The 13,453-nt window shown below is 35.7% G+C and overlaps 1 protein-coding gene across 4 annotated transcripts in view; it reads right to left on the bottom strand.

Annotated features, from left to right (window-relative positions):
- NAP1L1 (nucleosome assembly protein 1 like 1) overlaps positions 1-13,453 on the bottom strand; it is a 28,687-nt gene that overhangs the window by 5,329 nt on the left and 9,905 nt on the right. For 3 of the 4 annotated variants that reach the window (XM_053977763.1, XM_053977759.1, XM_053977762.1), the window contains exons 2-12: positions 9,458-9,492; positions 8,671-8,759; positions 7,460-7,562; positions 6,260-6,401; positions 5,713-5,793; positions 5,356-5,484; positions 4,783-4,854; positions 4,022-4,161; positions 2,128-2,273; positions 2,024-2,043; positions 935-1,057 (exon numbers count right to left, since the gene is read on the bottom strand). In XM_053977763.1, coding sequence (XP_053833738.1) covers positions 935-1,057; positions 2,024-2,043; positions 2,128-2,273; positions 4,022-4,161; positions 4,783-4,854; positions 5,356-5,484; positions 5,713-5,793; positions 6,260-6,401; positions 7,460-7,562; positions 8,671-8,759; positions 9,458-9,474 — 1,062 coding nt within the window. In that variant the 5' untranslated portion in view covers positions 9,475-9,492. Of the gene's footprint in view, positions 1-934; positions 1,058-2,023; positions 2,044-2,127; positions 2,274-4,021; positions 4,162-4,782; positions 4,855-5,355; positions 5,485-5,712; positions 5,794-6,259; positions 6,402-7,459; positions 7,563-8,670; positions 8,760-9,457; positions 9,493-10,443; positions 10,578-13,453 lie in introns of all 4 variants that reach the window. The other variant, XM_053977760.1, reaches the window with a different exon arrangement.

Here is a 13,453-nt window from a genome sequence, read left to right as displayed (position 1 = left end):
ACCCTCATAGTAAAGAATTTCTTCCTAATATCTAATCTAAACCTAATCTCTTTTAATTTGAACCAAGCACCCGTGTCTGTCAGATTTAAAAATACCTTTTGTATAAGCATAAGCAATGTTCAACTTCCCCTGATGAGCTCTGGCAGACCAGACTGTCCCCATTCCATGCAGCCTGGGAGGAGCTGATTACACTGCGGTACCATTTGGGGACAGCAGGGGACAGCGGCAACCCGTCCTGTCAGTACCTCCCTCCTCCATAGCCCTAGCCAAGCCTTTGGAACAAGGGCCAACAGTTTAGATTCTAAAGATTTAGAAGACAGGATGTATCTAAGCCATCTTAACAGTCAAACTGTCCTTGTTTAACAGAGGCAGCAACAAAAAAGAATGTTTTATACCTGTATAAAGTTCTGAGGCTTCGTGGTTTGACAATTTCAAGCTTAGCTCTTTTTTAAAACACTTAAGATTTTGCAGAACTTGCTTTATTTTGGCATGCTGTGAATGTGCTTATCTAGCTGTTTTTTTTTTTTTAATAAGAGTACTTTTGATAGGATGAGGCTTGAATCTCATAAAATTTCATAGCCCAGTATCACTGTAAGCACAAAGAACAGGCTCAGCAGCTAGATAAAGTCTTATTTTTTCTCTGGCAACTCATTACAGTTCCACAAAGTATTGGGTACACTTCCCTAGAAATGCCTTGTATACAAAATGCTACTATGACATCCTCTAGATGATCAGCTTCTACCACTGCTTTTGCCACAAAACTCTGAAGTCATTACTTCAAAGAATTCTTTTTATGCTGCCTTTCGTGAATGATCTAGGAAGCTCTGCTGCAACTAATATCCCATTCTAAAGATACCAATGTAAGAAATTACCCAAGGTCTTTAAACAGCATTATTTCAAGGTTTTTAGTGTTCTGAATGAACATTATACTTACGTCATCATCATCATCTTCAATAGCTTCTCCAGTGAAGTACAGTACTGACCGGGGGACTATACGTTCACGCAAGAAATGACCTATTTCAAAGTCTGCAGCAAGGATTGCCTCAGAATCATCATCCTGTATAAAACAATATTATTTTCTGAACTATAAGATGCTAACTACTTTTGACACACACAAGTTACACAGACTTTGATATGGTCAGACTTACACAAATCCCATTACTGATTTTTTTGTTCCAGGAGCTGCTTTACAGAACTGAAACTGAGGGGCCAAGTTTGACACTTTGAACAGCCCACCTACATATATATACAGTGAGGAGCTGCTGCTTCAGTAAACCTAATTATATACAATCCTGGAGTTTCTTTTGTTCCAAGTATAAAGATTATTTAATATCTCCCATAGACTTTCAGTTCATATGCACAATACTCTTAAATTCTTAAGTAACTGAACAATAGCCCGGTGAGCCTATCACAATAAAGACTTTACAACCTACTTCTGATTCCTACAGTGCACCTCCTTCTTCATTCCCATTAGACAAAAACACTACTGAAGCACCTGAACACCTAAAAAGCCTCTCTGATCCAATCCTAGACTTTCACTCCTCTTGTTTTCATACCAAGTGTTCTGCTGTCTCCTATCTGAGCAATTACTTTCTTTTTGGGTTTTGTTTATCTAAACGTTATGAACGCTTTTGGTGTCCATACCAACTAGAGCTCTAACAACATGCTTCTGGAAGCTTTAATTTCATATTTCTCACTCAAACTGCATAATATATTCCTTACTGTTAAGTATTTTTGGTAGTTTTTCTCCTTACAAAAACAGGGGTTATTGCCATAGTGAGCACACACAAAAGCAGGCTCTTGCAGTTTTCTGTTCTTGTTTCATTACATTCAAGAGTTAACAGCTTGAGAACTCTAAACTCTACCATCCAACTCTAACACTCCTCCTGAAAGAAAACTCAAATACATACTAGTCTTCATAAGTATTCTCAGTTAAAGACAGAAGCAGTTAAAGCTGAAGTTGTTTAACAAATTCTAAAATTCTATAAACACTCCATCATAATTTTTAAATAAGCCAACTTACCAGGTCTCCACTTTCAGGAACTATAAAAAAAGAACAGAAGAAATAAGTGAGTAAGATACATTCTACATCTAAAGTTAATACATATAAACTAGTGTTCAGCTTACCTTCAGGAGGACTGAAGAAGTTGAAGAAAGAGTCATTGGAAACAGTTTTTGTCACCGTCCTGACTGTTCCACGGCCCTTATGTTTTTGCTTCTTCTTAATGGTTTTCAAAGTAACATTCTTTCCTTTTTTCCAGTCTATTTGGCAACTAAAGAATAAATAAAAAACAAATGACAGGGGAAAAAACCCACAACCACCTGCAGCTTAACATCATTCCCTTGTTACAAGTCTCTAATAAGACTATCACAACTGCAAGAGACACAGGGAAGAAAAAATATTAAGCTAGTATTTATTCTTTTAAAAGTCTTCTTTGAAAAGTCCTATCTTTTCATTAGTTTATAGGTTGAGAACAAGAGTACAGGTTCATTTTAGGATTATTTCCATCCAGAAGTTGCTCCTTTTCCACTCCATCTCTGAAATGCTAATTTTCATTAGCTACCAAGTACTGCCTAGTTTTCTATCAACAACTAGTATTGCACCATTTTTAGAGCCGCCCATCCATTATAAAGCAATGTCATATTTGGGCATATTAGTAATATGCCGAAGTTCATCACACCTATCATTATAACCAGTAAGTCCTTAAAGCAACGCACCAGGCACATAGTTTTTGGCTGCTTTTGAGTTGTTTGTGAGGGTTTTGTCTTCTTGTGTTATATTAATTTGTCTGGGTTTTGTTGTTTTGGGGTTTTTTAATTCTATCCTGCTTATAGAACAAAATCATGCCTACAGGCTTCCCTAACAGTCAAAGCATTCTGGCAACAAGTAAATGAAAAAGTCACATCAGTGAAATTAACTGCATTTGCAGAAGTTTCTGATTAGATTCTCTTACAGACTCAAAGAAATTGAGTGAGTTACTTTGGAACAAGAAGGGGCTGTCCCAGCTACAACAGAAAACAAGGACTAGGAGTTAATAATTTCTATGGAAGAAGTGGCATCTCACACCAAACTCTGCCAAGATTCCTGATTTTACAATCAGTCCAAACTGGAGAAAACAAAACAGTTTAATCAAAGCTACCCAAGCACTTAAAACTAAATCTTACAGGACTTTGCAAAATATGGTAAGTGACTGAGAAATTAAGAGGCAAGTAAGTCAGTATGAGCAACTGGAGATTAATTGAAGAGTAAAACCAACACTGACAGCTGTAATTTGGTCGTTCTCGCTCAGAAGAACAGTCAGAACACTGGAGACTTGAACAGAAAAATTACTGAACAGGCCCAAGTGTACTCATAAGAATAATTATGTACAACATAGTTTTCTCTCATCCCCCTGTTCACAAAGAAAGGGACACGTAGAGAAGAAATTACTTAACTAATTTAAAACAGAAGATTTCACTAAGAAAGGAGTGTGACAGCTATTTAAAAAGAGTAACCTGGAATTGTGAGGACTATTCTCCATTTCTCAAATAGACAGACATTCAAAGGCAAATATTTAATGCTTATAAAACAAAATGGACAACTGCAATATAAAAAGTAAATCTGGAATAAAGTCTCCAAAATGCTGTGTGTCAGAAATACAAAAATATTAAAAGAAGAAATCAAACAAATTCTAGCAAAAGCTATTCAGGCCTACTAAAAGATACCACTATCCACATTTCAATTCCCCTTTAGTGATTGCAGAACAGTATTTCTAAACAAATACTGACTACATTTTTAATTTATATGCCTATATAATATATATGCTTATAAATTATGCTATACAAATAATGTTTTTTATCTATATTGTATTAAAGTTATTGGTAATAACTAAAAAACTCATGTCAAACCTAGTTGTTCCACAGTTACTAGGGGAAGTATCATCTTTTCCAGCACCTCCAGAAGATGCTGTAAAACTCTACAGCTGGATAATGCTAAGGAAAAACCTGTTATATTGCCTTAAAGCTATCTATTAGCACTTACCCTGTACAACCCATGATTTCTGGTCCATCAAAGGAAAAGGGATCAGAATCATCTGGCTCTGACCTCATTCTATACGTCTTTGTCAACACTTCATTTGTGAAGTAGTCGTTTGGTTCAAAATGAAATTCTAATGTGAAACTCTTAAAAAGAATTGCAGAACAGTAACTTTAGTTATTTATGAACACCTTTACCTTCTTAACACCTAAATCCAAACAATACACATGCAACCGAATACACCTTTTTCCTATACATCCATAGCTTATTCTAGAATTTGCTATCCAAGTTGTACAATAAATCTTCAAATATTTTCATTTACTTAATCTTGCACTTTCTAGTTATTATATTGCTTGCAGTAATGACAGATCTCCCAGCACACAGATTTCCTGCTACTAATGTAGAGGGAGAATTTCTAAATTTAAAAATATTACAACTTAGAAAACTGTCTGATTTCTGCCGGGGAAATACATGAAATTACAGCAGTTACACAAAAATACCCAAAGGTATCAAAATGCAATGGTGAAACCTAAGTTATCAGCTATTAAGGCAAATCTCATCAGAAGCTGAAGGTTAAATTTAGCATACGTTCATTCACAGGGTGATGCAAGACTAGCACTAGACCTTGTACTGCTTTGTCAGAAACAGCAGCTGTATATTTTCTCATTATTTCCACAAGACAAGTGGCCATCACAGACCATGTTGCTAAAATACAACTAATTCTTACGATAACAAAAAATTAATCTTGTTTAATAAGTCAAACTAACCATAGGTTGTCCAACTTCTGAAAATTTCACTTTTATATCTTTTAAGTATTTCAGGATAGGTTCATCATGTTCCTGTAGAGAAAACACAGTGTATCTAATTTTCATAACATTCAATAACACACACATTTAAGGCCTCAAAGAGATAAAAAGCCATGTTAAGAACAAGTTTTACTTAAAAAAAAAACCTTGTTACAACATTGAAATACTTCTATGAACATGACCAGCAGATGGCAACAATGACTGTTACAGAGTCCCCAATACAGTACACAACCAAAACACATGCAAACACTACATACAGTTTTTAGTTATGTCTAATACACTTTTCAAACACATTTCTGTAAGTACCTAAAATTTATTAGTATCGTAGAATAGGTTCAAGAAACGAAACAGCACAGAGGTTATTTTGGTGCTCTGTACTCTCACTTGAAAAGTTACGAGAGATGACATCCAAGTAACAGTTCCATTATTGCTCTCCAACAGATATATCAAGCATCATAGTGTTTCCACTGCTTTCTTAAAGACACTTGGATTAATTACCAGTGCAGCTTCAAACAAAGCCAGACCACTGCCTACCTGAACCATATCACTGAGCAAGTCCACATTCTTGAATACTGTAAGCCAAAACTCAGGGATTCCTTTAGGGTCTTCTTTTTCTTCATCTTTTTTTTCTTCTTCAAGCTTAGCTTTCTCTTTCATTTCATCCTTGAGAAAATAAAGATATTGGATTTCCTTAATTTTAAGAGTGCCCATAAGGTTCATCAGTTCTTTGTTGATACCAGTGTCATGTGGATGTTTAAGCAACCATTAAGAATTATCATCATTATTAATAGCAAGTGATCATTATAAACTTTTTTTTTTAAACTTCAGCTTAATGAATCTTGTTTCATGCTAAAGCTTGAGATACTGATGACAACTGATTAAGATACTCACTGAAATTTCTTCGTCAGCATCTGCTTTCCATTCACATTCTTCTTCTGTAGGCTCATAAATGGCATTGATGATTTCACTTCGCTGGAAGATTAAACCAAGAATATTTTCTGATTTCCTAATTTCCTAGTCGTTGCTATCAGCAATGCTCTAACCAATAAATTCCTAATCCTGAATTACACAATTAGTAATACATTAACTATCTACCTTTTCTTCTGGCTCTAGAAGATTGATTCAGCAGTTAGGAGGTTTTCAACACACTAAAATAAACACCAAAGTCCCAGAAAAGTTACAGTACCATCTGATATTTGCTCAATTAAAATGAGGTTTGATATACTGAAGTCATTTTGGTAACTATGGAACAGACTAAACTTTTCACACTCAATCTTAGTTGATATTAACTTGGATGGCAAAATTGTATCAATTGAATTGAAGGGGCACATACGAGACCAAAGTAATTTGGAACATGAGTAAGTTTTCTCGTTTTTATATTCCCTTGTTGTATTTTAGATGAAGCTTTAAAGTACAAATCAGAATAGCACTAATATACCTTGTCAAATAAGGGCTGATAGAGAGCAGCATACTTTCTTTCCAGCTCATGAACTTCCTCATAGAACTTTGCTTCTATCTGTGCACATTGAACTTGAAGGTTCTTGAGAGCATTCACACGTCTTTTAACAACTTTGGGCAAGCTGAAAAATTCAGTGACAGAACTGTTACTAATACTGCATTTTAAGCACATATTGATCTCTCCTTAACCAGACCCCTTGCAAGTTAACCAACTTGTACCACAACACATTTTACACTCCCTTTTAAGCTTTAGAAAGTTTAAATCAAAGCTGCAACCAATTTCACCAACGAGACTGAAATCCTTAGCACAAGCTCTTAAACTGAAGCTCAATCACAGTTAGAACCAGAGTATTCCAAATACCTGGGTAAATCATTAGAGAAATTTGTGCAATAAATCTTTCTTCTAAAAATAAGTTCTACATTATTAATGAGTAACAAAGTAAAATCATAGTATTGAGTACAACTAAGAAAGGTCTCACCATACATTTGCTTGGTTTTATGAAAAAGTTCAAGATACTTGAGTTATTCTTTGTTTAGAAATTTAATCTTCAAAATTTGCTGCTTTGTTTCACTGAGCACAGCAGCTGATAGCACTGTCTTTAAAAACACTGTCTGACCCAAAGTGAGCCAGAACTGGTGTGCTAAATGAGCCAATGTATTAGAAATGTGCAAACGGAAAGCAATTACTGCATGCCTCATAAATGCAGATCAACTATGGAAAATTCTGGCAAGAATTCATAGCAAGTTTTGATACATGAGAAAACCACATGAAGTCCTGCTAATAACATTCCTGTATCAGCTAATGCTTACAGTCTAAGCATAAAATGGCTATATTAGAGACACCAGGCCCCCAAGTATCTGTCTATAGTTTAAATAACTGATGTTTCATGATCAAGGCAAAGCTACAAGAGATTCCAAGGAGCAGGAAAGTATCCTAAGAAGTATATCATACTGTAACTGCAGAGGAAAACATCAGCCACTGTAAATATTACCATTCCTTTCTTCATGAAACCTCAAATAAAAACTCTTCAATTCTGAGATGCACTACAGACAGACTATATTAGTTTTTCTGCTATCTGAGCAGCACAGTGGTTTATGACCACTAATGCCATAGACAACACTGTTCAGAAAACAAAAAGAAACATTTTAACACTCTGCTCGTACTAAACAAATGCTGTACCTTTCTACATATCCTGCAGATGTTCCTACCAGACCGTCAAGTCTTTCCTGAAGGGCCGCAAGAATCTGAGGATTTTGCATCATCTGCACAGTCAACTGCCGAGCTAAATTAAAAAAGAAGATTATGTAAGCACAAAGTACAAAGCATCTTTTGGACCAATCTTGAAAGAAAGAATTGTGCATAAAAATAAAGAAAATTAGACAAGCAAGAATTACAGATGCAGAAGAACTGTTTAGTCTCCCTGCTACTAAAATATGTTTCTGATTTATAAAATCCAATTTCCTTCCAGGATTCCTAGAGTATAATTTCCCCTCTGATTCTCACCTAAAATAGCTGGGAAATCCCTGAAAATACACATTATTCATCTCTAGGTTCCTGTGGGACACCTGAATACTTACCATTTAATTACTATATACCATTTAATCCTTCAGCTAATGAATATGTTCCCCAAAATTTTGCAATCTAGTTTTGAAAACACTTCTTTCAATAGATTAGCAAAGCATAACATCTTGAGCAAAATGTTCTATTTTAACGTTATTATTCTGTTCAAGCCAACATGTAGCATGGCATTATTAGCAGTCCAAGTAATTTTATTGCAGAGGTTATTACTTATTTCTCTTTTGGTTAATTGTTCTTTAGATTCCATCTGTGTCCCCAGACTTTAAATACAAAGCATGAGTAAGACTGTTCAGCACTGACAAAACAAGTATTTTGATATGTGCTTACATTTTTTGTTGAGGGGGGAATAAAGAAGGATTTATTAATTTCAAGAGTAGTAACACTAAGCATGATTTGTTCTGTTCAATGTCAACTCAGCAGCAAATTATTATCAACTAATTAAAAGAGATACACACAAACATATATGCACATTAATTTTTTTATACCCAAAGCTTCACATATGTGAAGTTTTTAACTGCTTTCAGTTTTGAAATAATTCTGTTACATATCCACAATAATTCTGTCTTTTGCAATTATATAGGTAGCCACCACTGCCTGAACCTGGTATATAACCATGACTACAATGAGTAACTGCAAACAACTAATAAAATCACACAATTTGAAAAAATAAGTCCTTGCTTCAGAACTTAAACACAATTGCACATCTGAAATTGTTTTACCACTTCCTATTTTTTTTGCAGTAAAAGCTTTTAACACACTAACTAGAAAGTACATATGCTTAGAGGTTTAGAAATTCTTGGTCTCAACATTACCTTTGCTGTTGGCATCTTCACCAGTTTCTTCTTCTTCTACTTCTTCAACATCTTCCATGTCCTGCTGATCAAGTTCAGACTGTTCTTTGCTATAAGAAATATTCAATAACAGCATCAAGAAGTTAATTTTATACTATAAGGAGCTTAAAGAGTTCAAACTAGATATTATGTGGGTAGAAACAAACTGTTGCATCTTTTGACCTATGACAAACAAGTCTTAATAGCCAAACAAAGCCAAATTTGTCTTCAAAGAATTTCATGTTTGACAATCCCAGAACAGTTTAAAGAATTAGCAACTTTCCAGAATTACAAAGTTTCCTTTTATAAAAAACTCCTTCATCTCCTGCTTTTATCAACCAGTCAAAGCCTCTTTCTGCTCCACATATCTTCCTTAAGATGTGCAGGCCTCGAGAACTGTGGGTAGGATCACCTACACTATACTTCAAATGCCATGAAATAAGAGCACTTGAAGTATAGAAAAAACCCTACATGGAGTGAAACAATAGGAAAGGGCAATATTATCTTCTTTTCCCCTCCAAAATTCCAACTAACATAGGAAGTTGACTCATGTCTTCTTCCACTTTTTTATTTACTTACAATTAAGATCACAAACCCATTTATCATGAGCAACATAAGCTTTTCTCCCACATACTGTAAACCTCAGGTCTTGCCACAGTGCTCAAGGTCAGTATCTAGACCCTGCCTATCCAGTATCTGGAGAGCCCAGCCATGTCAAGTACAGCACAGAACACACTCAGAGCCTCAGTAACCTACAAATTTTACTTACTTGTCTATATCTGCCATTCTGCTAGATCTCACACACTAGGAAAAAAAAAAGAAAAAACACATAAGAATAGCAGCACTAGATTTCAGTTATAGCTCTATGGTCACATGCCATAATACTAAAAGAAACACAAACCATGTCAGCTTTATGAAACATGATAAATACATATTACAGTCTGAAGTGCGGCACATCTCCCTTGCACATTTTGAGCTCTCAGTTTAAAACATACAGAAATTTTGAGACACTTTGAGACACTTTGTTCTGGTTTAGAACCTTAGATCTACTCCCATAAACTGAAGTACCAAGCACCAGCAAAATGCCATGTTGAGTTTTGGCTCTTAGGACTGTACTAATCACTGACTGAAAATTAGTCCAAAGTATAAAAGTGGAATATAACCTGAAAAAAACTGAAGCAAAAAGGGTGCTGATAACTGTTTACTCATTTCCAGCATGTGATTGCAGACAGAACATACTTACAGCTAAAACAATTTAAGAATGAAGATGCCTTTTTGTGGCTTTACTTTTAATCCCAACTTTACAAAACCAATCCAAGTTGTTGCTCAGAATAACCACAACATTGCAACATTAAAAAAAAAAAAAAAAAGCCAGGTGCCAGGCTATTTAATGTGACTAATTCCTATGTTCAGAATGATCACAATTTTCTTAAATATCTCAGTAAAATCATAAACATATTCCATACACAGTAACTAGAAACATTTAATATTGAGACTATTGCAAAACTTGCATACCATGAAGAACCTATGTTCTCAAATATATTATAAAATGAGCAGCATTTTCTACCAGCAAAACAGTACTTGGGAGTCTCTTCTCCAAAAAGATATTTTAGGTAACTTGAAGCCTAATACTGTATACAAGAAAACACTGTCCCGTTATTACCATCTGCCAGTAATTCAGGAGGCTTCAACTACCAGGAATAATTTGCTGGTCCAGAAAGCAAGGAAACCAATGCTTTAGAGTCTCCATTTTACCTGCTCTCCTGTAAGCTAAACAAATTCAACTTTCCTTCAGGAATTTCAACTCCTTACAATGCATTCAAATGGGAATTTTAGCAAAGTGTTGGACGGATGTGTTCCAGAAAAAGAGAAAACTGCATTTGATCTGTCTGAAGTGTAACACAAAAACACAATCCCAGTAAGATCCGGATATTAACAGCCAATAAGAAGAAACATCTTAGAATCTAAACTTCAGAAATAAACACCCATATTTTATGTAAATATAATCTATTTTTTCTGGTTTCATAAGTACTTCCCAAGAATTACATGGAAAGAAGGGATCTGATGTCCTCATTTAGGACCACAATTTCATAGTGCCAAATAAAGCTCTAGAATGTAATCAAAAAGATTCAATTCCCTATATGCAGAAAAACTAGAGAACCAAGTCCATCTATTTCAGAAAAATAATACAGTATTAGCTAATAAATAGGATGGCAGCACTGCTATAAACCAAAGAATATCTAACAATTCAGTAAGAGGAATTACAGCAATATTCTTGACTCATTTTATTTGGATCACATTTGCTTGTCTTGTGATTTCAGTTTACCCATGTAACAATTCAAAAGACTCTCCTTTGAATACCATTCTCAAAGACAGCATGCACTGAAGACCTACAGAAACAAAGCATAATACAATTACAACTCTCAGATACAGGTACCCATTTTACTTGGGCAATGTAACAATTAGCATTATTTTTCATGTAAACAATATTGTATCCATGAAAAATATACTACTTTTTCCTTACACACTTCCTCAACCTGTTTTTTATGCAGGACCATTTCAAGGAGACTGATAGTACTGCTGTGCAAAAGAGCACAAGATGCATAGCTCATCCACCTTTCAAACATTTTTCTGCAAATGCAATACAGTGATGCTCCTTGCAGAGACCAGCATTTCCCTTCTCTGTTCTCCCTATAAAAAAAAAGCTTTAATTTCCATAAAACAGAAGGTAGTCCTTTCAACAAACATGTGGCCAGTGGCAGCACAAACCCTATGGTCTCTCCAAGTCAGTGGGCTAGATGAAACAGTAGCTGAAACACCTTAGAGGTTTTCTGAAAGGGACCAACTTCCGCAGTTCATTTAAACAATTTTTCCCAAAAGAAGGTAAGATTAGCTATGACCAAATGATGCCAAAAAACTTTAAGAAGCATCCATGCCACCTCCAAAAAGGGCCATTAGCCAATACCTTGGGGAAAAAGCAATGACATGGTAAGAATTCTCCCAGAAACACTTGTAGCTTTCAGTTACATTCAGAAATAACACATTGTGTCAGAAGTGCAGGTATTTGACAATGTCATAACAAATTTTTATTTCAGAAGCTAGTCTTCATTTTCCCCAAAACCATGCAGGTACACTGATGATATCACTCAAGTTTCCCAGTTGTAATATTCAGCTGAGAGATCAGTTTAAAGATTTGTCTACACTTTGTAGCAGAGAAAGTTTCACCAGCAGTCTCCGTTACTGAATTCCTCACTGGGCCCTTGTTTTCACCTCTGAACAACTACTTGTCATCACAAACTTTCATCCAGCCTTTCACTGTTCATCCTCTTTCCAAGATAATTTCTGATCATGCTAAAGGCATTAATCTCACTACAGCACCCTGTGGGACTCCAGCATCTGCTTCTTTCTCCTCATTGCAATGGGCAGCTATCACTCTCTCCTTCCTGGCTCTTAAACAATCCCTGCAAGCACTGTATGGTTTCAAATTATGGCCCAGTTTACTCAAAGACTTTGAATAACATTCTTCAAAGATTTTTTTTTTTAATTAAAATAGACTATATCAAGCAGCTGTCAGCTTCAGAGCCTCCCTCTAGTGTGTTTCTCTCTCTCATCCAATTTTTCCTATTCTCCTTGCAGCAGTCTTTTTCATGTCCCATCCTTTAATCTTCCCTCCATTTTTTACACAACTATGTATCAGAATGTACACAGTTGGAAGAGTTCTTCTGCAAACTGAGGAGATACTAGTGTCTGTCATGACAATTATCTGCCAGCTCTAGACAACTTTTCTTGAGTAAGGAGATTACAAGGCACTGCCAAGAAAACGACACTGGCAGACATTTAGGCTAATCTGTGCAACCCACTAGCATGGAAGAGATGTAGTTGCATCACATTTTGTTTACTGTCATTTACTTAAACAACCATAAGTTTCTCGCAAACACAGTTCTACTGGCTAAAAAAAAACCCAAACAGAAACAAAAATACTGCAGAAAAGCACTGAGAAAATGCATTCCTTAAGCCACTATCTCTGTGCAATGCCCAGTTCAAGGTCCTGGTCTAGTCTTCAGAGTTTCATATACACTACATACCACAATTGATAACATTAGATCACTACAGTATTTATTTTGCAGTATGTCCCCAGCACTAAATATTTAAATATAGAACTCATATCACTCTACTCTCCATAAGACAGAGCTGTCCTTCCCAGATCATTCAAAGGTTCATTTAGGTTCGTGAACAGCAGCTACACCTTGGCATGTGAGCAACATAACCATTAGCATCACTCCCTGAAGTAGTGCCAGAGAGATATCAGTTTACCAGTTGTCAGTGCAGGATTATAACAAACCTGGATACACCTGGTGTATTACTTCAAGCCTCAGTGTCTAGGTGACAGTTTTGGACTAAGATACTGCTTGGAAACTAGGCCTCCTGACTGCATGAAGAGGCTTATGAGCCCAAATAAAGGGTAGTCTACATCCCTGTATAAAGCCGGCCTGCAAAAACCTTACTAGAAAAATATTTTATTTCCCTGTTACTTGAACAGCTACAGCCACTGTTTAAATGCAGTAGACTGCATTATGGTCAAATACAGAGATGCCTACAGGCTTTACTTACAATGTTTTGCTGCTCATTGTAAAAATATGCAGAAGAAAAGCAACAGTTATATTTTCAGGGCTTGAAAGAGAATGTGTAGGAAGTTTGCGCTACAAAAAGAAGGCAAAATTACAGAAAATCAAGCTACAGTGCAAGTTTCCTGTAAGTTTAAATT

This window comes from Vidua macroura, chromosome 5 (assembly GCF_024509145.1).
Source record: "Vidua macroura isolate BioBank_ID:100142 chromosome 5, ASM2450914v1, whole genome shotgun sequence".
Classification (NCBI taxonomy): domain Eukaryota; kingdom Metazoa; phylum Chordata; class Aves; order Passeriformes; family Viduidae; genus Vidua; species Vidua macroura.
The sequence above is the reverse complement of the archived record's forward strand: the minus strand, read 5'-3'. Positions and strand labels throughout refer to the sequence as shown.